Source organism: Bactrocera oleae, chromosome 3 (assembly GCF_042242935.1).
Source record: "Bactrocera oleae isolate idBacOlea1 chromosome 3, idBacOlea1, whole genome shotgun sequence".
NCBI lineage: Eukaryota > Metazoa > Arthropoda > Insecta > Diptera > Tephritidae > Bactrocera > Bactrocera oleae.
In genome coordinates, this window is record NC_091537.1 from 56,032,287 (window position 1) to 56,054,909 (window position 22,623).

Below are 22,623 nucleotides of genomic sequence, written 5' to 3' on the forward strand. Positions count from 1 at the left end.
ATTTGGTACACGGGATCACATTAGGGAGGGGCATCTGCAGTTAAATTTTTTTATTTTTAAGTGGGCGTGGTCCCGCCTCTAATAGGTTTAATGTGCATATCTCCTAAACCGCTAATGCTATAATAACAAAATTCACTGGAAGCAAATGTTTTTAGCATTTCTATTGACGGTGTGAAAATAGTTGAAATCGGGTGGCAACTCCGCCCACTCCCCATATAACGGTACTGTTAAAAACTACTAAAAGCGCGATAAATCAAGCACTAAACACGCCAGAGACATTAAATTTTATCTCTGGGATGGTATGAGATGACTTTATAGGAACCGCGTTCAAAATTAAACAGTGGGCGTGGCACAGCCCACTTTTAGGTGAAAACCCATATCTTGAGATCTGCTTAACCGATTCACCAAATTTGGTGCATAACGTTCTTTTCATGTTTCTATATCATAGTGCGAAAATGGGCGAAATCGGACTACAACCACGCCTACTTCCCATATAACACCATTTTAAATTCCATCTGATTCTTTCACTTTCCACTATGCAAATCAGGCAAAAATTACTGTATCGGGATAAAATTTTGCGTGAATAATGCGATTAAAGTATGCCACCTTGTGACCAAAAATTGTCTAAATCGAACCAAAACTGTTTAAGCCCCCAAGTACTAAATATGTGGACCCCAGTGCCTATAGTTGACCTTCTACCGAAAATATCAGTCAATCCACAAAGAAATCTCAAACGAGTATACTATTTGACTTTGCGAGAGTATAAAATGTTCGGTTACATCCGAACTTAGCCCTTCCTTACTTGTTTCAGTTGGTTTTACCAATCCGCCCTCGATTACGTGATCAACTTATGTATACTTCAGATCTTTAACAAACTCAACCACTTCAGTTTTAAATTCGTTGCATCCCACCAAATGCTCTAGACCGCCAAATTTGAGATCTAATAATTCGTTGTCAGTATTCTGTTCCTCAGCAACTTCCCCTTGGAGTTTTTGTAATAATAGATAACTAATTATATGTATATACACTAGGGTGGAGCGAAAAAAAATTTTTTTTAGCTTAGCCTGAGGGTTAACTTTGTAGATTATAAAAACAATGTTTAACGCCTACGTCTACGTCCCACTCACTTTTAGAGTAAATTTCGAGTTAAAAGTTTTTTTGGTGTAAACTCATCACATTTATATAAAAATGACCGAATTTGACGGTATTGACTGAAAATTTATTTTAACACTTAAGGAAAACATGTTGTCGCTTAAGACTTTATTTTAAAACTCCAATAATGACCACAAAAATTTTTTACAGTTGATAACTCTTAAATGGCCGAAAGAGGTCTCTGCACAGCTTCTAGATGTTAAAATTTTTTATATTTTTTTTCCAAAAATTTTCTTTTTTTATAATCTACAAGTTTTACCCTCAGGCTAAGCAAAAAAAAATTTTGCGCTCCACCCTAATATACACCCCTTGTTTTTTTAATTAAAATTTTATTTCAAATTGGAAAAATCTTGATGTCAGCCAGCATACTTCAAATTTATTTCAGGAATGTTTTCTGCAGCTACAAGAACAATAACCATATGATTTAATAATTGTCATAACCTCTTATTCTATGCATGTTGCGGTTAAATGGTTCACTTTCACATTTATAATATAATATTATCATATTATATATATTTTATATATAAACTCAATATTGTATCAATATACAGGTTGGTTGAAAAGTTTCTGGTCTCTCACCAAGAAATAGCTCTATCAGCTTCAAACACAGCTACTAGCGAGAACACATGCAAAGTTACAAATCATTCTGTCAATTAATTCTTTGTTTATAAGCCATTTAAAGTTGACGTGTCAAAGTATTTTTTTAATGTGGAAAAACATTAATATCGCGCAGTGATTAGATTCTTTGTTTTGAAAAGTTTAAAAGCAAAAGGAGTTTGAGACCAATTGTTACACAGTGTAAAAGGAGTCCTCACCTTGAAAACGAACCGTTGAATTTTGGGCTGGTGAATTTACACGTGGTCGTACTCGGCTTGAAGGCGATTCACGCGAAGGACGACCAAAAACCGCAACCACACCAGAAATCATTGAGCAAGTTCATAATATTGTTAGTGAAGATCCAAGTTTGACTAAGCGTGAAATTGCTAATGCCATAGGCATCTTAAACAAATGAGTACTTCATATTTTAAATGGAGAATTACATATAAAAAAGCTGTTTGAAAAATTAGCCGTACACGTTGACAAATCAACAAAACCTGGATCGAAAGCCAATTCCTCAGCATAATTTGGATCGTTTTAAGCAGAATGAGCCCGATTTCTTGCGTATTTTATGACGATGGATGAGACTTGGATCTACCACCATGATCCTAAATTGAAACAAGAACGTTTACAGTGGACTGAAACTGGTTGGTCAGCTCCAAAGCAGGTGCAGTCACAACGATCAGCAAAGAAGGTTATGGCATCAGTTTTTTGAGCAAAAGGAGTTTTGTTGATTGATTATCTGCAGAAGATTTTTTTGGATCAGCTAGATGAAAAAATTTATGAGAAAAGACTTAGTTTGCACCACAAAAAAGTAATTTTTTATCAAGACAATGCATCCCCTCACAAAGGTGTTTTAACAATAACAAAATTCAACGAATTAAAGTATGAATTGCTTGAGCATCCACCGTATTCACCAGATTTGGCTTCCAACGATTACTACCTCTTTAGAAACCTGAAACATTTCCTTCGTGGAAATAGTTTTTTCTCGAATGAAGAAGCTATTACAGCGGGTATTTTGCAGAGCTTCCGGAAAGTCATTATTTTGATGGCATAAAATTATTGGAGGATCATTGGAATAAGAGTATTGAAATTAAGGGAGATTGAATAAAAAAATATATTTCGTACCAAAAAGAGCATTTTTTTCATTGTCAATTTTTCAAATTGTCTAAATCGAACCAAAACTGTTTAAGCCCCCAAGTACTAAATATGTGGACCCCAGTGCCTATAGTTGACCTTCTACCGAAAATATCAGTCAATCCACAAAGAAATCTCAAACGAGTATACTATTTGACTTTGCGAGAGTATAAAATGTTCGGTTACATCCGAACTTAGCCCTTCCTTACTTGTTTCAGTTGGTTTTACCAATCCACCCTCGATTACGTGATCAACTTATGTATACTTCAGATCTTTAACAAACTCAACCACTTCAGTTTTAAATTCGTTGCATCCCACCAAATGCTCTAGACCGCCAAATTTGAGATCTAATAATTCGTTGTCAGTATTCTGTTCCTCAGCAACTTCCCCTTGGAGTTTTTGTAATAATAGATAACTAATTATATGTATATACACTAGGGTGGAGCGAAAAAAAATTTTTTTTAGCTTAGCCTGAGGGTTAACTTTGTAGATTATAAAAACAATGTTTAACGCCTACGTCTACGTCCCACTCACTTTTAGAGTAAATTTCGAGTTAAAAGTTTTTTTGGTGTAAACTCATCACATTTATATAAAAATGACCGAATTTGACGGTATTGACTGAAAATTTATTTTAACACTTAAGGAAAACATGTTGTCGCTTAAGACTTTATTTTAAAACTCCAATAATGACCACAAAAATTTTTTACAGTTGATAACTCTTAAATGGCCGAAAGAGGTCTCTGCACAGCTTCTAGATGTTAAAATTTTTTATATTTTTTTTCCAAAAATTTTCTTTTTTTATAATCTACAAGTTTTACCCTCAGGCTAAGCAAAAAAAAATTTTGCGCTCCACCCTAATATACACCCCTTGTTTTTTTAATTAAAATTTTATTTCAAATTGGAAAAATCTTGATGTCAGCCAGCATACTTCAAATTTATTTCAGGAATGTTTTCTGCAGCTACAAGAACAATAACCATATGATTTAATAATTGTCATAACCTCTTATTCTATGCATGTTGCGGTTAAATGGTTCACTTTCACATTTATAATATAATATTATCATATTATATATATTTTATATATAAACTCAATATTGTATCAATATACAGGTTGGTTGAAAAGTTTCTGGTCTCTCACCAAGAAATAGCTCTATCAGCTTCAAACACAGCTACTAGCGAGAACACATGCAAAGTTACAAATCATTCTGTCAATTAATTCTTTGTTTATAAGCCATTTAAAGTTGACGTGTCAAAGTATTTTTTTAATGTGGAAAAACATTAATATCGCGCAGTGATTAGATTCTTTGTTTTGAAAAGTTTAAAAGCAAAAGGAGTTTGAGACCAATTGTTACACAGTGTAAAAGGAGTCCTCACCTTGAAAACGAACCGTTGAATTTTGGGCTGGTGAATTTACACGTGGTCGTACTCGGCTTGAAGGCGATTCACGCGAAGGACGACCAAAAACCGCAACCACACCAGAAATCATTGAGCAAGTTCATAATATTGTTAGTGAAGATCCAAGTTTGACTAAGCGTGAAATTGCTAATGCCATAGGCATCTTAAACAAATGAGTACTTCATATTTTAAATGGAGAATTACATATAAAAAAGCTGTTTGAAAAATTAGCCGTACACGTTGACAAATCAACAAAACCTGGATCGAAAGCCAATTCCTCAGCATAATTTGGATCGTTTTAAGCAGAATGAGCCCGATTTCTTGCGTATTTTATGACGATGGATGAGACTTGGATCTACCACCATGATCCTAAATTGAAACAAGAACGTTTACAGTGGACTGAAACTGGTTGGTCAGCTCCAAAGCAGGTGCAGTCACAACGATCAGCAAAGAAGGTTATGGCATCAGTTTTTTGAGCAAAAGGAGTTTTGTTGATTGATTATCTGCAGAAGATTTTTTTGGATCAGCTAGATGAAAAAATTTATGAGAAAAGACTTAGTTTGCACCACAAAAAAGTAATTTTTTATCAAGACAATGCATCCCCTCACAAAGGTGTTTTAACAATAACAAAATTCAACGAATTAAAGTATGAATTGCTTGAGCATCCACCGTATTCACCAGATTTGGCTTCCAACGATTACTACCTCTTTAGAAACCTGAAACATTTCCTTCGTGGAAATAGTTTTTTCTCGAATGAAGAAGCTATTACAGCGGGTATTTTGCAGAGCTTCCGGAAAGTCATTATTTTGATGGCATAAAATTATTGGAGGATCATTGGAATAAGAGTATTGAAATTAAGGGAGATTGAATAAAAAAATATATTTCGTACCAAAAAGAGCATTTTTTTCATTTCGAGCGCAGAAACTTTTCAACCAACCTGTATGTATGTGTATTTATGGGTATATTGGTAGTCGATAATTCAATATCAGCATCTTCAACATCTGCATCCTTGGGCATAGGAACACGTGTGGTAAAGTGAGAGATGATGGATTAGCCTAAGTCGTTTTTCTTGTATAATAGTGTTAATCACCTAACGGTTGTCTGTCTGTCCGTCCGCTCAAGTGATAACTTAAGTAATAATGAAAAAAAAGGCTTGGTAACCGAACATTTTATACTAATACAATTTTCAATGATCAAGGCTACGGACATATATTCAGGTGTTGGCAAAATTTATATTAAAAAATCTTGCGTAATAATTCAACATTCATCATTCGACGAGATTGTGAATGGATTTTGTCATATTCTCGACCATCTTAATTTATCCTCACTTAGTTAATAACTCAAATGAGAGCTAAATGAAGCTAAATTTAATTATTGGGTTAATAAAGAAAACGCCAGATATTCAGAGGTTCAGATATCGCCTTCTAAACCAGAGGTAACCGAAAACAACATAAAAACTACAAGTTAATTCTCAGAATAACGAAAATACCTTGACTTGAAACTAAATATATTATATTTCTACGAACTAACAACAAAGCAATGTTTGATATAGCTAAATGAATGGAAGCCAATGTCAGCCAGTAATGAATGAATGTTATTGGATTTCTTCTAATGTCGTTTCGAGCTTCCTTTTACGTCAGAAGCACGATCCACGTCTCATTTTTGATCGGTCACATAATTTTACATATAATTAATTTTCGGCACAGGCAATTGGAAATTTCATAGTACAGTCGCGCATCCCAAATTGATTTGTTTTTCTCTAAAACGTTTGAGAAATTTTCATAGCGCCCGAGCAGAGACATATGCGTGACTAAATTTTAAAACTACACAAACCAATTTTTCGCAAAATTAATATTACATTGATTTCTCGTTGTTCGGTTTTCGGTGAAAAAAAAGAAAATGTGTTAAACCAAAAACAAATAGTACCAAATAAACGCAAAAAATTATATATAAAGGAAACAGTAATATAGAAGTACAAGTGAAATGATTTAAAGAAATAAAAAAGTGCAAATGGCCGCTGCTGACATCACTTCGTTGCTGCCATTACGCTGCTACTGCCATCTCCCCGCTACTGCTATCACTTCGCTGCTGCCGTCAATTCGCTGCTGCCATTACTCCGCTGCCATCGTGGGAAGAACTGCCGCTGCATCCTGTGCCAAAATTTATGGTACAAACAAAAAAACTAAAAATAAAAATAAAATTAACACAAATCAAACGCACTCTTTCAGTTTTTGGCTCTCCCCTGTTCACATACAATTATATTATATAATATTATATACTGTACATATTATACATCCTTGAATACATATATTATATATATACACATATATACTGTATTGAAGTGAATGTGAAAGGATTCTGGGATTGTGGTAGCATTTTCATTTATATTAAGGTGCGACCTTTTGGTAAATTGCATACTATTTTTTCGCTTTCAATTTTTACAATTGTGCTATTGCTCATTTTGAGTTTATTTCTTACGCTTGGGTTTTCGTGTAATTGGGAATTGATACCTTTTTTTCGTTCTCGTCAATCTATTCCCAATATCCAGATTTATTTCTGTTGCCAAAGTTTTTCAATTAATCGTGAATTTTAAATCAAAAAGCCAAAATGAGCAAGCCAAAGCCAAATATCCCCAGCTTCTCTCCATGTAAGGAGTTTACAGAAGGACGGTGGCGAAAAGTAGCATTTTGCGTATTAAAACCGGGTCTTCTGGAAAAAACCATGTCGTTAGATTCAATTGAATTGGAATGCCGGCTCGACATATTAAATTTATACAGTGAAAAGTTAATGAAATACCAATCTAAAATTGAAGAGATTGAAGAAGATGACATGGCCCGAGGGGAGTTAGAGGACATAATTGTTGAAACGAAATCAATAATTAAAACCATTTTAGCCAAAAATAGAACGTCAATTGCCGAAACATCTTTCGTAACGTCTCACAACTCAAGACTCCGAATTTGCCGAAATTCAAGGGCGAATATTCGGAATTTAACAATTTCATTAGTTTGTTTGAGAGTTTGGTTCATAATGATCCAACTATCCCAGATATTGAAAAATTTAACTACTGGGTTAATTACCTATCTGGAGAAGCTCTAGTAAAAGCGTTTCAAATGTCGGATGAAATTTATCCAAAGGCATTGGCAAGTCTCGAAAAGCTTTACGAAAATAAATGTTTGATATTTTTCAATACAATTTCGAAACTTTTTGAGCTGCCAACTATCCCAAAGCCTTCAGCACCTTCACTGCGTGCGATGATCGATGAAGTGTCTGCTGTTTATGACTCATTGCTATGGCTTGGCGATAAGAAACAAATAACAAACGCCATTATTATACACATAGTCATGACAAAGGTTGATTCTGGCACCCGATCCAAGTGGGAAGAACAACTTGACTACAACCAGTTACCACTATGGAAGGACCGTGAAGACACCTTGAATAGAAGATTTCAGCAGAAGGAGCGTCGTGTTCGTAGCCGCAACCAGCAGAAATCACATGAAGCAGCAACACATGGACAGGATAAAGTCAGCTTTAGTTGCTGCAAATACTAAGCAGCCAACTTGTCAACAATGTAAGTCGAAGGAGCATCATTTAACTGCCTACCCCACTTTCATGGCGCTTCCGGTACAACAGAGGTTCGAGTTTGTGAAATCGGTGCTCATATGCATTAATTGTTTGCGTAAGAGACATACTGTATCAAAGTGCAGAGCAGATCGATGGCGCGTACATAATCGGCCCCATCACACGTTGTTGCACCAGTATCATGTTTCCTTCCCCGCAGCACCTCATCCGCAACCATCCACCAGATATGCTATGCATACAGCGAGTATGCCGGATCGGGTAATGTTGGCGACAGCAGTTATTCAAATGAGAACCAGTTATTGAGAATGCCTGCCTGCGAGAGCGTTGCTGGATTCAAGCTCCCAAGTCAACTTTATGACGGAGGACTTGGCTCAGAAGTTGCGGATTCGACGCCAATACAAAACGTTAAGCGTAATAAGAAATTAACCGCGTTGGTTGAGTCGCGGGTAAATAATTACGAATTTACGGCTGAATTCTGGATAATGCGGTGTATTTCGGCTAATCATCTAGATCATAACATCAATGTTAATGGCTGGAAAATTCCGCATAATAATGAATTGGCGGATCCAGAATTCCATGAATCAAAAAAAATTGATATCTTAGTGGGTGCAGAAACCTTTTTCGATCGGATAGTAGTTGGCCAAATTAAAAGTGGTTCTAATCAACCAACGCTACAGAAAACCCTTTTAGGGTGGATTGTGTTTGGCAAAAATGTCAGCCATCTAAGCCCTCCTTCTTCTGTAACTAGCACAATATGCCAAGCTGAAGAAGAGTTAACGTCAATTAATTCGGTAGTCGAAAAATTTCGGACTCTAGAAGAATTACCTTCAGAAACAAATGGCATCAAATTTACACCAGAGGAAATAGAAACATTTTTCGTTAATACCACAGAAGTATTACCTTTAGGACGGCTTCAATTCAGAATGCCCTTTAAAGCTGAACTTCGCAAAATGTATCTGGACTTTATGAATGAATACTGAGCACTGGATCACATGAGCCCCACGAACAATAAGATCCGAGTGAGCCACACTACTTCATTCCACAATGCCTTTTAAGGCCCGAGAGCACAACAAACAAATTACGTGTTGTCTTTGACGCATCGAGTTGTACTTCATTTCACATAGCATTAAACAAACTTCCAAGAAGAATTTTACTCAACTCTTCTTCGTTTCCGCTTACATAAGTACGCTTTAACGGCAGACATTACTAAAATGTACCGTTAAATATTAATGCATAAAGAAGACAGAAAATGTCAGCTTATTGTGTGGAGACAGCATCCCTCAGAGCAAATTCAAATTTTTCGACTTAACACCGTCCCTTATGGCACTGCACCTGCACCATTTCTCGCAACACGGTGTTTATATATGATCAGCGATGCTAATACAACTAAGTATCCACTCGGTTCATTGGCCATTAAAAGAGACTTTTATGTTGATGACTTATTAACGGAATCTGAAAATTTTGAATCTGTAGATCTTATAAGAAGTGAGGTAATTAAAATATAAAACTTGGCTGGATTCACTTTAACGAAGTGATTTTCGAACCACCCTTAATTATTTGACAGTGACTGCACTGAAAAGTCCTTAAGCTTCAATGACAAAAACTCAACTTAAACAATAGGAATCCATTGGTTGCCGAAAAAGGATTTGTTTTGGATGCCAATTTTACAGATCTACAGGCCACTAAACGAAACATATTGTCAGTATCTGTTCGCCTTTTCGATCCCCTTAGATTATTAGCCCCACTAATCACCAAAGCAAAAATTCTTTTGCAGGGGCTTTGGATCCAAAAACTAGATGGACGGACAGACGGACGGACGGACGGACAGACAGTCACCCGGATTTCAACTTGTCTCTTCATCCTGATCATTTATATATACATAACCCTATATCTAACTCGATTAGTTTTAGGTGATACAAACAACCGTGAGGTGAACAAAACTATTATACTCTGTAGCAACAGGTTGCGAGAGTATAAAAACACTGCAGAAAATTCCCTAGGACCGAGATTAGAATCAGTACCACTATGAATCAGGAGAGGATATCTTTTTTTATTACATACATTTTTAAAACTATAACAATGTTTATTAGCACTACAAATAGTTTTACAAACCAAAGAGCAATTTGATTTTAGTAGCTTACAAAGATAGCAAAGAAATTTTTACTTCTTTGAATTTCTTGGTATTCCAACTACCAACTAAATTATGTGGTTTTGTTCGACATAAGCGACTAGAGAGACATCTGTCTAAGTGGAGATTTCTCGCTTCCTCATTCACATGTTCATTAAGTCTTTTACTTGTATAGTGGGCCTCTGCTTAAAATTTTATTTCTTCCTATCATCATTTCTGATGTATCAGGGAGTCTTAACAATACTTCTTAGTACCTGATTCTGGAAACGTTGAATAATATTTATGCTTTATGCTAATATATAACGCTTAGCACCTTAAATGTTGACTACTAAAACTTGAAAAGAGTTTGGTTTATTGCTAAAGACCAATGTTTTTAAATAACCCAGCCCACACCCACACCTTATCGAACGCCTGCGCAACGTCAAGGAATACCGCTAAACACACTTTTCCCTCTTCCAGGGTTCTATTTTAAATGTTATTCTATGAATTTGTTTTATTGTAGAATGACTGTTTCTGAAGCCGAACTGATGCGATGGGAATGGGATTTTCAGCGATGATATATTTTAATCTTTCAAAGAATTTTGAGATTTGCGGAAGTAGTGAAATTGGTATATATGACGAAACTATGTGAGGATCCTTTCCATGTTTAGAAACCATGGCAACTTCTGCAACTTTCCACAGATTTGGAAAATGCGTACGACGGTTTGATGAATTGAAAAGATAGGTGAGCGTTAATAAATTTTGTGCGGTAACTGCTTTAATACTTCAACTGTTATTAGATCGAATACGGATGCTTTTTTAACCTAACTTTTAAGCATTTTAATTTAATTTTTGAGCTCACAAATGGAGATTGCTGGGATTGTTGCATGATCTGGTTAAACATTACTGGGGAACGTATTTTCACTACTCTCATTTGGACGAAAAGTTTCAGCTACATGTGTTGCGAATGCATTTGCTTTATCACAATTTCGTCTTACCCATGTATTACTGCATACCGAGTAATCATATTTTTTATCAGCCGATAGTTGAAATAAGGATTTGTGTATTGACTCATTCTTAGTACGAGTAATTTTTCGCTTTAATTCAGCTGTTTATTAATTAAGGTTGGTTTTGTCAACTTATGATCGTGTTTGTTGCCATTTTCGTTGTTACTTTCTTTTCCTGGTACGGAAATTTTTTATATCTTTGGGGTAATTTGAACCCGCTTCATCTTTGGAATATTATCCCAAACAGCTTGTTGAATTTCTTTTGTAAATCTGTCAACTTCTAGCCCTAGTTGTGGGCAGTTTATGTTTGAACGGAGTTCTGTCCGCATTTTTGTTGTATAGTTTCAAATTTAGTTCTTTTTTAATGACTGTTTTACTTATTGTTAAATATATTGGGGAATGATCAGAGCTAGATCTAGCTTCTATTTCGATAAAATTTCGGGATATTTTCCTAGTAATAAAGAAGTATATTACATCAGGTATTTTGTTGGTATCGGTTGGCCAGTAAGTTGTCGTTCCGGTCGATACAAACGCACATCCTGTTTCCGGAGCCACCTGGAATAAATCTCCTCCTTTTGTTGTCGTTACGCACATTAAAGGCGCCATATATAATAAATACATATGTGGATCTGCATATTGAAAAGTTCTTTATATTCACCAACGAGAATTTTGTACTTTGTACCTCGGCAGGCAATATATTGCAGTAATTGATAAAAGTTGGTTCGTTGTTTTCAATGTAATAGTTGTGGTTTGAATATTGTGCGTACTGGTTTTTCCATCCTCATAATACTTAATATTGTTTTTAATAATTCTATTAGGTGTTTCTACAATGATAATATACTTAACTTTCTACATTTCAATCCATATAAGGTTAGATCGGTGTTTCTACAATGATAATAGACTTAACTTTCTACATTCCAATCCATATAAGGTTAGATCGTCAAAAAAAGATTAGATCGCAAATAACACAATATAGTTCTTGATATGCAATCTAAAACTTATACTATTCTTATAGATTAAAATGTTTGCTACATTTTGATTAAGTGATAAATTAATAAAAGTTTATATATGTTTCAATTACTAGGCATCAACCTCGGAGCTATTGAAATGTTTGGGAATATTTTTGCATTACCGATGTAAAAAATTGAAAAATTTTGAAGCCGGAGATGCCGTCATGTGGTTAAGAGCTGTCGATAGAAGCCTATTACTTCAGGGCTGGCAAGTAAGTATAGTTTTAATAATATTCTGATAAGACGTGCCGAAACCGAAACTAATCATTATTTTAAGCCGAAACTAATCATTATTTTAAAGTGATTTTAATTAGTCCATCCAAAAAAAATAGGAAAGGTATTTAGGATATAAGAAATATATTTATTAATTTATAATACGAATATACGATTGGTTACGAGAGTTTTGCAACTGCTCACGATAATGATACTTTGATTACTTCACACAAAATCGAGTATCCTCGATTTATAGCTGAAATAACATTATAGCTAATTTTTTTGTTCAAAATTGGTTTTTTATAAAGTTAATAAGCTTATTTATAACAATTTCTATTTACAACTATTGCCGCTGCCGTTCTTTGACCAACACTGTTTTACCAATTTGCTGACTCCGTGGGACGAATTTGCAACTGTCGCCTCGACGATGGCAAAGTTGATTCGATTGCACAAAGAGCCAATAAACTCGTACTGCATTAATTGCATTTTTATCAATTCGAAAGATCGGTTCAGTTAATTGTTATTACCTATCCCCTCTCTCTCAAAACATGGTCGTCCCTAGACATGCCCATGCTTTCCAGTACTCGCCACACAGCTTCCGAAGTTTCTATCCATCCGCTATGCTTTAGTAAGAGGACTGATCCAATTGTATTCACAGAAATAATAAAAAAAAAAAATCACTGCCGCTACGAATGGTGTAGTTATTGAATTAAACAAGATAGCTGTCGCCGTTCAGGAAAACTATTAATGCTAACATTAACTAGTGGAACATTTACCACATAATACATACATAATTTCTCACGTTAAAATTTCTCAGCAATAATTTTTTATGCAAAAATTTCTCGTGGTTTTAACACTCATGCTAAATATATATCCCACTATAAGTTTTTATTGCAAAAAGTTACCAGGGGTGAGTGAAACCCCTGGTGGGGGTTGAGGGGTGAAGACCACCGTTTTGTGGTTTAATTATGTCTATTTATTTTTTTTATTTTCTCTACTCTATGCTTTATTCCTTCCCTATATTCTTTTCACTATTGTGAAGGTCGCTTCTATTATTTTCACCGGTTAGTTTGCAGTAATTTGATATTCCGAGGCATTGTTGATGTGTTGCAACGTTGTTTAATAATACAATAAAATGCCTCTCCATTTTAAAATTAATCAAAAAGGAAAGAAATCATTTTGCGAAAAGGGTTTTATGTGATGGTGGTGGTATGTTATTATCGTGATGGTGATAATGAAATTATTTGGCGGTGCATTTATTATACCAAGGGAACGTGCATTGGTAGGTGTTATACTACGTCTAAGTCCCGGAACGGTAAGTATTTGTTTCATTATAGATAATGTTACATTATATTATTTGTCTAATATGATGATACATTTTTATGATGTTTTAAGATTGTTTATACAATAATTTTACTACGAAGCCTGCTAAAATCGAAGCTGTAAAATTGCGTGCGAAAATTCGTCGAAAGGCTAAAGTAACGAGAAATCCATCAAACAGCATCGTTGCAGCTGCAGTTAGCACCGCCTCAACGTCTACTGTCGGTGTACTTGGTAATCGTTCGAGCTTATGTCGTACTGTGTTTCGTATAAGAGCTGATACTGCTAATACTGTATCAATTAATGAATTAATAATTCCCGATGGGTATCGTAAGGCGTGGAGCGGAGTTGAATACTGGGTATGTGATTCACCAGAGCTGTCTAATAATCGCCGTGGAAGATATATTATTTTTACAACTGAGCGTAATTTGAGTTATCTTCAAGCATCAGATACTTGGTTTGCCGACGGAACATTTCATGTCGTTCCTTCGATTTTCTACCAGCTGTATAGCGTACATAGAGAAGTTATGTCTCTCATATTTACATTGTCGTCTGAAAAATCGAAGCAACTATACCGTAGTATGCTGTCGTAATTGAAAGCTATCAAACCTGGATTGAACCCTAAAATTATTACGACGGATTCCAAGTTGGCTTTCATAAAGGCTGCCCAGGATATTTATGTTGGTGTACAAATGCGTGGGTGTTTTTTTTCATTTTGGGCAGAGTCTATGAAGGAGAATACAGGGATGTGGATCAGTTCACACATCTATTTGTTTACATTTGTTATGTACCCTACAAGAACAGTGACGGTCATCTGATGGGTAATATGACAGTCATAGCTGAAAAAACTTTGTCAGCGCGCAGAACAAAGTTTTCATATTCTTAAGAGCCTTTCTTTCTTTTTGTTTGTTTGTTTTGTTTTTTCTGAGTCATTGCTGACCATAAATCCGTCATAACTGAAAATTGTCAGTTATGACTGAAACGCTATCAGAAGTGAAAAATTCTTTTGCGCACTAGATAATATAATTTTTATTTCTTTAATAAAATTCAAACTTTTAATCAAAATAAGTTATAATAATATACTTAAATATAAAAAGGAATTCAACAAAAAATATAATAAAATATGAAAATATAAAAATAAATTTTCACTTGATGCCATCTCCTCCTCTCAATAGCTCTGCGAACGTCTTTCTCCAATCAGTGGATAGTTCTGAATTTAAAAATGCAAAAACAAATTAACAGTACTGACATATCAAATGTGAGTGTATTGGTGAACCCATCAGCAGTTTCTTGTAGGGTACGTTTAGGCCAACTATGGAATGTAAAAAAATTGTCAACTGACATTTAGGGCTGTTAAAATATGTCTTCTAATAATATCGACGATTAAACTAGAGCAAGCACCGATTATAATGAATGTAAGTTTTCAAGGGGTTTTCAGCGAAAACTGTGTTTTCGTTTGACAGATTTTGTATGGATGAAAACACAAGTTTTCGCGTGAAAACCTCTTTTGTCTATGAAAACACGAATTTTGTGTCGGTGCGCACATAGTAATAGGAAATTTTTGACCTTTACAGAGGTGGGCTGCAACCTGTTTGTACGCTATTCTAGCTTATTTTCGAAATTTTACTTTGCGATTGCAGTGCGGCGCTGATGGCCACATTGAAAATACCCTCCAGCTTTCATTCATTCATGTTTGGTTCATGTTTGGCTCTGACAAATAATATAATCTCTTGGTAAATATTTCAAAATGAAAAGGAATGCCGTTTTGCGTAACAGCGAACTATTGCGTCCAAGAACATAAAGCCTGCCACCGAGCACGAGCGGTATGGTCCTTTCGTCTTTCCTCGTCGTCCCTTTGTATACAATATACAGGTTTGGACGACAAAAGAGTCCGTGTGTGAACGGCGCCTTACTAGCCAGGAGCTGGTTTTTAAGTCGGCGTAACAAGTCAGCTACAGTCAAGATTAGAGCATAGGCCAGTGATCTGCAGCCCGTTGCCCGCGGGAACTCTCTTATTATATCATAGAAACCAGACTCTCATGTCATTGGAGAGATTTGTTGCCGCTGTTCAAGATCACTAACAAAAACTGTTAAACAATTAAAATTAAAAAAACGCGAATTTGAAATGTATGTGATAAAACCTTGTGTGGTGTCATGCCTCGAAGTAGTAATTTTCAATTGAAAATGATAAAAAACATTTATTAATGTAGAGCCAATAAGTTTAATGCACTTTATTAGGTAATGAAAGCTCAAAAATCAATTGTTTTAATATTTCACAAAATCACCAAAAAGGATTTAAATAGTTTCTCCATATGGTAAACGGATATATGAATATACCTATTATAATTTTTATGACCGTTTTCTCAATGTCTAGTTAGCAACCAGCTGTCGTTATCGCGAATTCATTTCAGAATTTTTTGGAAGTCAAACCCAATATTATCCATCGCTACCCACCATATTAATTTTTGATTCATCGGACCAAGGAATCTTACGCCATTTTTCTACATTTTCTTTACCGGTCGTATTGATATGTCCTGAAACAGAAGTAATCTGATTGTTCCGCTGTCTTTTTGTCAACATTGTAACTTTTCGGCACAACAAGAAATTCCAATTCTCTTTGGATAGCTACAGAGGACTTGAAAGGATCGCGTTTTGATAAAATCTCTTTGTAATTGTCATCGTATACGTTGTTTTTCGTGGTCGTCGACTTAATGCGAATTTTTTTAGAAGCAGTTAACACACATTTTTGGAATCCTTTTAAAGTTTTTGAAATTTCTTGTTTACCTATCCATTATTGTGCAAATTTTTTGTAAGCTTAAGGTCTATCGCTGTGCAATGCTTTCCTTGACCCATTTCTTCAACAAATTTTACTATATAATGTATATAATTGTAACAAAATGTGAAGTTTTAACAAAAATCCTACAGATTATGTATCTATGGTACTTACAATACATTTTTTACTAAATATCGCCTATAATTTATATTTTGAATCCTTGATTCTAATTTTTTGTCACGGCAACAAATTAACACTTTTGTTTAATTTGAACATAAAGACAGTAAAATGTAACAGACCTACCATCATGGTGTTTTTAAAGGAATAGATTGCAGGCAAAACGTATCCGAAATTTATCGGTCAAATATTATTGTAACGGATTTCTCGATAAATTGTCTACCTTGCAACTCACACTTGAGTTTGATCACTGGATTGTTAACTAAAAGTCCCAATTTAATGGCTATACACTTATCTTTATTTCTTATTCCAACAACTTATCACTTATTACTCGTTATTCGAGTTTACAACTTATTGCCTATAGCTCAACTGCTCTTTACACGGCAACACTCTGACTAGATCTGATCTAGATCTTTAACAAAAGTTCGCTATTAGAACATTCTGGCAACTACGAATTCGCCAGAAACCCAGTTCCTGGTACATCCCTTGACTTAAAGCTGACTCGAGATTCCATTCTTGATCAGAACGTAAGGTTTTCGTAACTCTCATGTGCCCTCCTTTTGGATTTTAGTACTGTACTTTAAGAACTTGAAGAATTCTAACTTTCGAAACAACCATATGTACTCGGGAGGTTTGCTCATTTTCGCTTTTTCGCATTCACATACCAACTTTAGTTATTTCTCCACTCGTTAAACATTTGTTCAACTCCACTTCATGCATTACCCCTTGCAATTCTGGATATTCTTGCAAATAGTCATCTTTTTCAGTTTTAATTTTATCCTACTCTTCCGACTGTGAGGACCCTTCTACTGGTATACACGCTTCGTGCTCTTTCAACTCCAAGGACACTTGTGCTGGTATACAAGCTTCATTCTCTTCTGATTGTGAGGATCCATGTGTTCACACGATTCCTACTATTCCAACTGTGAATAAAGCTGTATTGATATACGCACGTCCAGCTCTTTCGAATGTGAGGACCATTGTACTGATATACACGCTTTCTGCTCTTCCGACTGTCAGGAAAATTGTGCTGGTAGACAAGCCTCTTGCTCTTCTGACTGTGAGGACACCTGCGCTGACATACGCACGTCCAGCTGTTTCGCTGCTGACAACTGTGTTGACAAACACTACTAGAAATATTCCAACGCAGCATAAATAACCTCTAATGAACATTGAGTCACTTCCTTTTCTCGTATCTTTATTGTCTCTTCCACTAATTCCAATTGAAAGACATATTCCCCAACATTAATGTGTTTTGCTTTCATGGCTCTTCGTAACCGTCACTTTAATTTAGACTTTATTCCTTTTGTTGCCAAGCCACGTATTTCCAGCTCCATTTTCAGATGTGAAAGCTTCAGATCATTAAACTTGGCCATTTTCAAATAATTACTCCTTGGGAATTTATTTGACAATCCCACTTCTGGCATTAATTGTAACGGATTTCTCGATAAATCGTCTACCTTGTAACTCACACTTGAGTTCGATCACTTGATTGTTAAATAAAAGTCCCAATTGAATGGCTATACACTTATCTTTATTTCTAATTCCAACAACTTAACGCTTAACTACTTATTATCCAAGCTTAAAACTTCCTGCTTATATTTTAATTGCAAAAGCCGGCAGCCCTCATATGGTAGATCTTTAACAATAGTTCGCCACTGGAACTTTCGGGCAACAACAAATTCGCTGTCTAGTTGCTTTTGGCAATTTATCGTGAATCCGTTTTCATCCTATCATCCGTGTTCGTCACAATATAGATTGCCTATTATTTTGGAACCATCTATTTGTTTATATATATTGTCAGTAACTGTATGTATGAACCAAAAATCAATGATTTTATATGCCCTTTAATATTGCGTAAGAATTTAATGTTTTCTTTGTAGAACATACATATGTATGAATAGAAATAAAGTTTTTTTTTGATATATAAGTTGTTAAAATGCTCATAACTAAAAATACAATTATCTATATTGTTGATTAATATTTTTTTCCACAATACTAGTCAAATTATAAATAATTGTGTTGTTAGTTGATACAGAAGGCGCTCGAATATATGTTTGCGTTCACCCGACACTATTTTTGAAGTGAAGTAAAAACACAATGTAAATAGGTAATTCAGTTCAAATTTTCTACAAGTATTTCTTCTTAATGTTTTTAATGCAAAAACAAAAATGTATTTCATTTTTTCTATTCGCTATTTTCATTTTTGTGATAACGGGATTTTAGTGTAAGGAGAAGTAAACATAGACACCATTAAGTCTGCGTTCAGTTTTAAAACTAGTTACAAAAGTATTAAAAATGATAAAGAAAAAATTAAATTCAATATTTTGTTGGAAAGCCGCGTTGTTTGGCATTTATCTTACCAATTTATCTGTTTCCTCAGCTGTAATCTGGGACCATTCTTCTTTCATAAGACTTCGCAAAGCCTCTTTACTTGTTATTGTATGCTATGTGTATATATTTCTGCACTCGAAATGAAAAAATACTGTTTTTGGTACGAAATATATATTTTTATTCAATATACTCTCCCTTAACTTCAATACATTTATTTCAATGATCCTCCAATAATTCTATGCCATCCCTATTATGACTTTCCGGAAGCTCTGCAAAATACCTGCCTACGGCTGTAATACTTGTAGCTTCTTCATTCGACGAAAAACGCTTTCCACGAAGGAATTGTTTCAGGTATCTGAAGAGGTAGTAATTTCGGAATCAATGGATGTTCAAGTAATTCGTACTAGAATTCGTTGAATTTTGTTAATGTTAAAACACCTTTGTGAGCAGGTGCATTGTCATGATGAAAAATTATTTTTTCATGCAGTAAACCAAGTTTTTTCACGAATTTTTTCATCCAGCTGATCCAAAGGCTGCAATAATATTCAGAGCTGATAGTTTTACTTTTCTGCAAATAATCAATCAAAAAAATTCCTTTTGCATCTCAAAAACTGATGCCATAACCTTCCTTGCTGATCGTTATGACTTCACCCTCTTTGGAGTTAAACAACCAGCTTCAGTCCACTGTAAACGTTCTTGTTTCAATTTATGATCATGGTGGTAGATCCAAGTCTCATCCATAGTCATAAAACACGCAAGAAATCGGGCTTATTCTGCTTAAAACGATCCAAATTATGCTGAGGAATTGGTTTTCGATCCAGGTTTTGTTGATTTGTCAACGTGTACGGCTAACTTTCCAAACAGCTTTTTCATATGTAATTCTCCATGTAAAATATGAAGTACTCATTCGTCTAAGATGCCTATGGCATTAGCAATTTCACGCTTAGTCAAACTTGGATCTTCACTAACAATATTATGAACTTGCTCAATGATTTCTGGTGTGGTTGCGGTTTTTGGTCGTCCTTCGCGTGAATCGTCTTCAAGCCTAGTACGACCACGTGTAAATTCACCAGCCCAAAATTCAACGGTGCGTTCTGAAGGCGAGGACTCCTTATATGCTTCTAATAATTGTTCATAAATTTCCTTTGCTTTTAAACCTTTCAAAACAAAGAATCACTGCATGATATTTGATTTTTTTCCATATAAAAAAATTATCTGACACGTTAACTTTAAAAGGCCTGTAAACAAAGAATTAATTGACAGAATGACTTGTAACTTTAAATATTTTCTCACGACAGATGTACCAACTTGAGCTTGGAGCTAAAAATAATGAGTACTACTCACTTTTCAATCAACCTGTATTTTTGCATTTGAGGCAGATTGTTCCATTTGGGAAGCGAAATCTTCAATACTCAGAACTTTTCCAAAAAAAATTTGAGGCGTTAAATGTAACATAGATTATTTAATTAATATCCGGAATGGCGCAATATTCGGAAAAATGTCACTCGTAAGCAAAAATATGTTGAAGAAATTCTTCAAATCTTTCAGAAACACCTAAACGTCTGAACCAAAATTTACGCCTATTAAAAAAAAACATAAGTTATAAAATATATATAATATAATAGTGCAAAAAGAGCCAAAATACATAAACATTCATTTTAATAAAGCCGTGTCGATATTATTTATAACTTATATTTATTTATAACTATCATAGATATTGATAAGTCGTTACTTCAAAATAATTTAAAAATGAAATTTCGATAAATCGAAAATTATCGAAACACGTATTTAAACACTTGTTACTGTTATCAAAAGCTTTTTTTTAACACTTTCGCACATATATGCAAGCAGAATTACAATTTAAGTAGCACATCCAAAATAATTAATGATATGCGCACAGTCGTGATATGCGTTAAAATTACTTTATTAAGTAATGAAAGGTTGAAAGTCGGCTGTTTTAAAATCTCATAAAGTCATAAAAAAAGATTTAAATAGTTTCTCCATATATTAAATGGCCAACCTATAATAATTCTTAAGCGTAATAAATGTTTTTTGTCTGATTTGGCAACATCACAAAATGTTATAAAAAAACGCTAATTTTGAGGCGCTTTCACACTGGAATAAGTTGTGCATCCCTTTTTCCCTGGTATACCAGTGAGCCAATTCACATGAAACTTTTACTTAGCTTCGCGTCAGACATTTGTTTTGACAGAAAAATTCGATCTATGCTGTTGAATGAGTATGTTCATATAAAAAGTTTTCGACGCGAATCCAAGCAAAATGTTGGGCAACTATCATCTTTTTACGCTATGCCATGCAACAGTCGTTTTATTAGAGAGAAACACTGAAAGGACTCTTTAAGTTCATTGTCGTATATCCTTTTCCTTCTTTGCTTCGTTGTTTCAGTATGAACCAGAGATAAAGAGATGCCCAACTTATCTCTCACTGGAAATGAGAGCGCAATTGCTGAACGTCAAAACCGTCTGAACTCAGGCAACTGTCAAAATTCAGGAGGTCTGACGTTTAGCAATTGGAAAAAGAGGGACGGCCAGATTGAAATCCTTCAGAAAAATTTGTGAATAGAGAGATGTGTTGCTGCTGTTAAAGATCACTAACAAATATTGGAAATCTATGAAAACGAAAGAAAACACGAAATTTAAATTTATGTGATGAAATCTTTTGTGATGCCATGCTTAGTAGTATTATTTTCAAATAAAAATTATTAACAGCTAATACATTTTTTCTTTTGATTAGGTGATGAAAGTTCAAACATCAATTGTATTAATATATATATTGCAAAAAAGTGTTTATATAGTTTCTGCATATGTTTAATGGATACATGTATACTAATATTTAATCTCAATAAATGTTGGGTATTTTAATTAAAATTCCCGAAAATTATTATTTGTCCGATCTAACTGCAATGGAAAATGTTATAAAAAACGCTAATTTTGAGGCGCTCTCGCGCTGGAAAGAGTTGGGCATCCCATTATCCCTGGTATGAACTGTCACGCAATTGGGTAAGTTGTATGTGAATGAGCCTGACGTCAGCTTGAACAATTGTTCTGTGAAATGCCGACCACTTGTATAGGCATACAAGGAACTAAATATTCATATGGTTTTCAATAAGTTTACACAGGAAACAGTCACCGACGTTCCTCCCTTCCGTACTTACCAGAGATAAGGAGATGCCCAACTCGTCTCTCACTGGAAATGAGAGCGCGATGCCATGCTAAGTGGTATTGATTTTCAATTGAAAATTTTTAAAAACATTTATTAATTGAGAGCTAATACATTTATTCTTTTGATTACGTATTGAAAGTTCAAAAATCAATTGTTTAATAAAACACAAAATCACAAAAAAAAAAAGAGTATAAAAAGTTTCTGCATATGTTTAACGGATACATGTATAATAATATTTAATCTTAATAAATGATGGGTATTTTAATTTAAATTCCCAAAAATTATTATTTTGTACCATCCGGCTACAATGGAAAATGTTATAAAAAACGCTAATTTTGAGGCGCTCTCACACTGGAAAGAGTTGGGCATCCCATTATCCCTGGTACTTACCGAACGTATTAAACAAAACTTGTCAAAAGTTATGTCCGTGTGTCAACGTAGAAATCAGTTGTTCGCTTTTGTTTTCATTTCATTTTGGAAGCAGTAATTTAGTTTTTAAGTTATAATTTTTTATAATGCAAAAGCTCAAAACTAAAATCTAACTATGAAATATAGTCTACCTATTTATAAATAAATGTATAATGTATTTTGAGTTAGTTTAGAAATAATTCAAATATATTTAATTAATTTTTTAATTTC

General features: G+C 34.5%; 1 protein-coding gene across 3 annotated transcripts in view; it reads left to right on the plus strand.

Annotated features, from left to right (window-relative positions):
* Cdk5alpha (Cdk5 activator-like protein) overlaps positions 1–22,623 on the plus strand; it is a 172,754-nt gene that overhangs the window by 26,102 nt on the left and 124,029 nt on the right. For all 3 annotated transcript variants that reach the window (XR_004976568.2, XM_036362956.2, XM_036362957.2), the window contains exon 3: positions 12,059–12,196. Coding sequence is in view for 2 of the 3 variants with exons in the window: in XM_036362956.2 (XP_036218849.2) it covers positions 12,059–12,196 (138 nt within the window). In the remaining variant the exon portion in view is untranslated. The remainder of the gene's footprint in view (positions 1–12,058; positions 12,197–22,623) is intronic.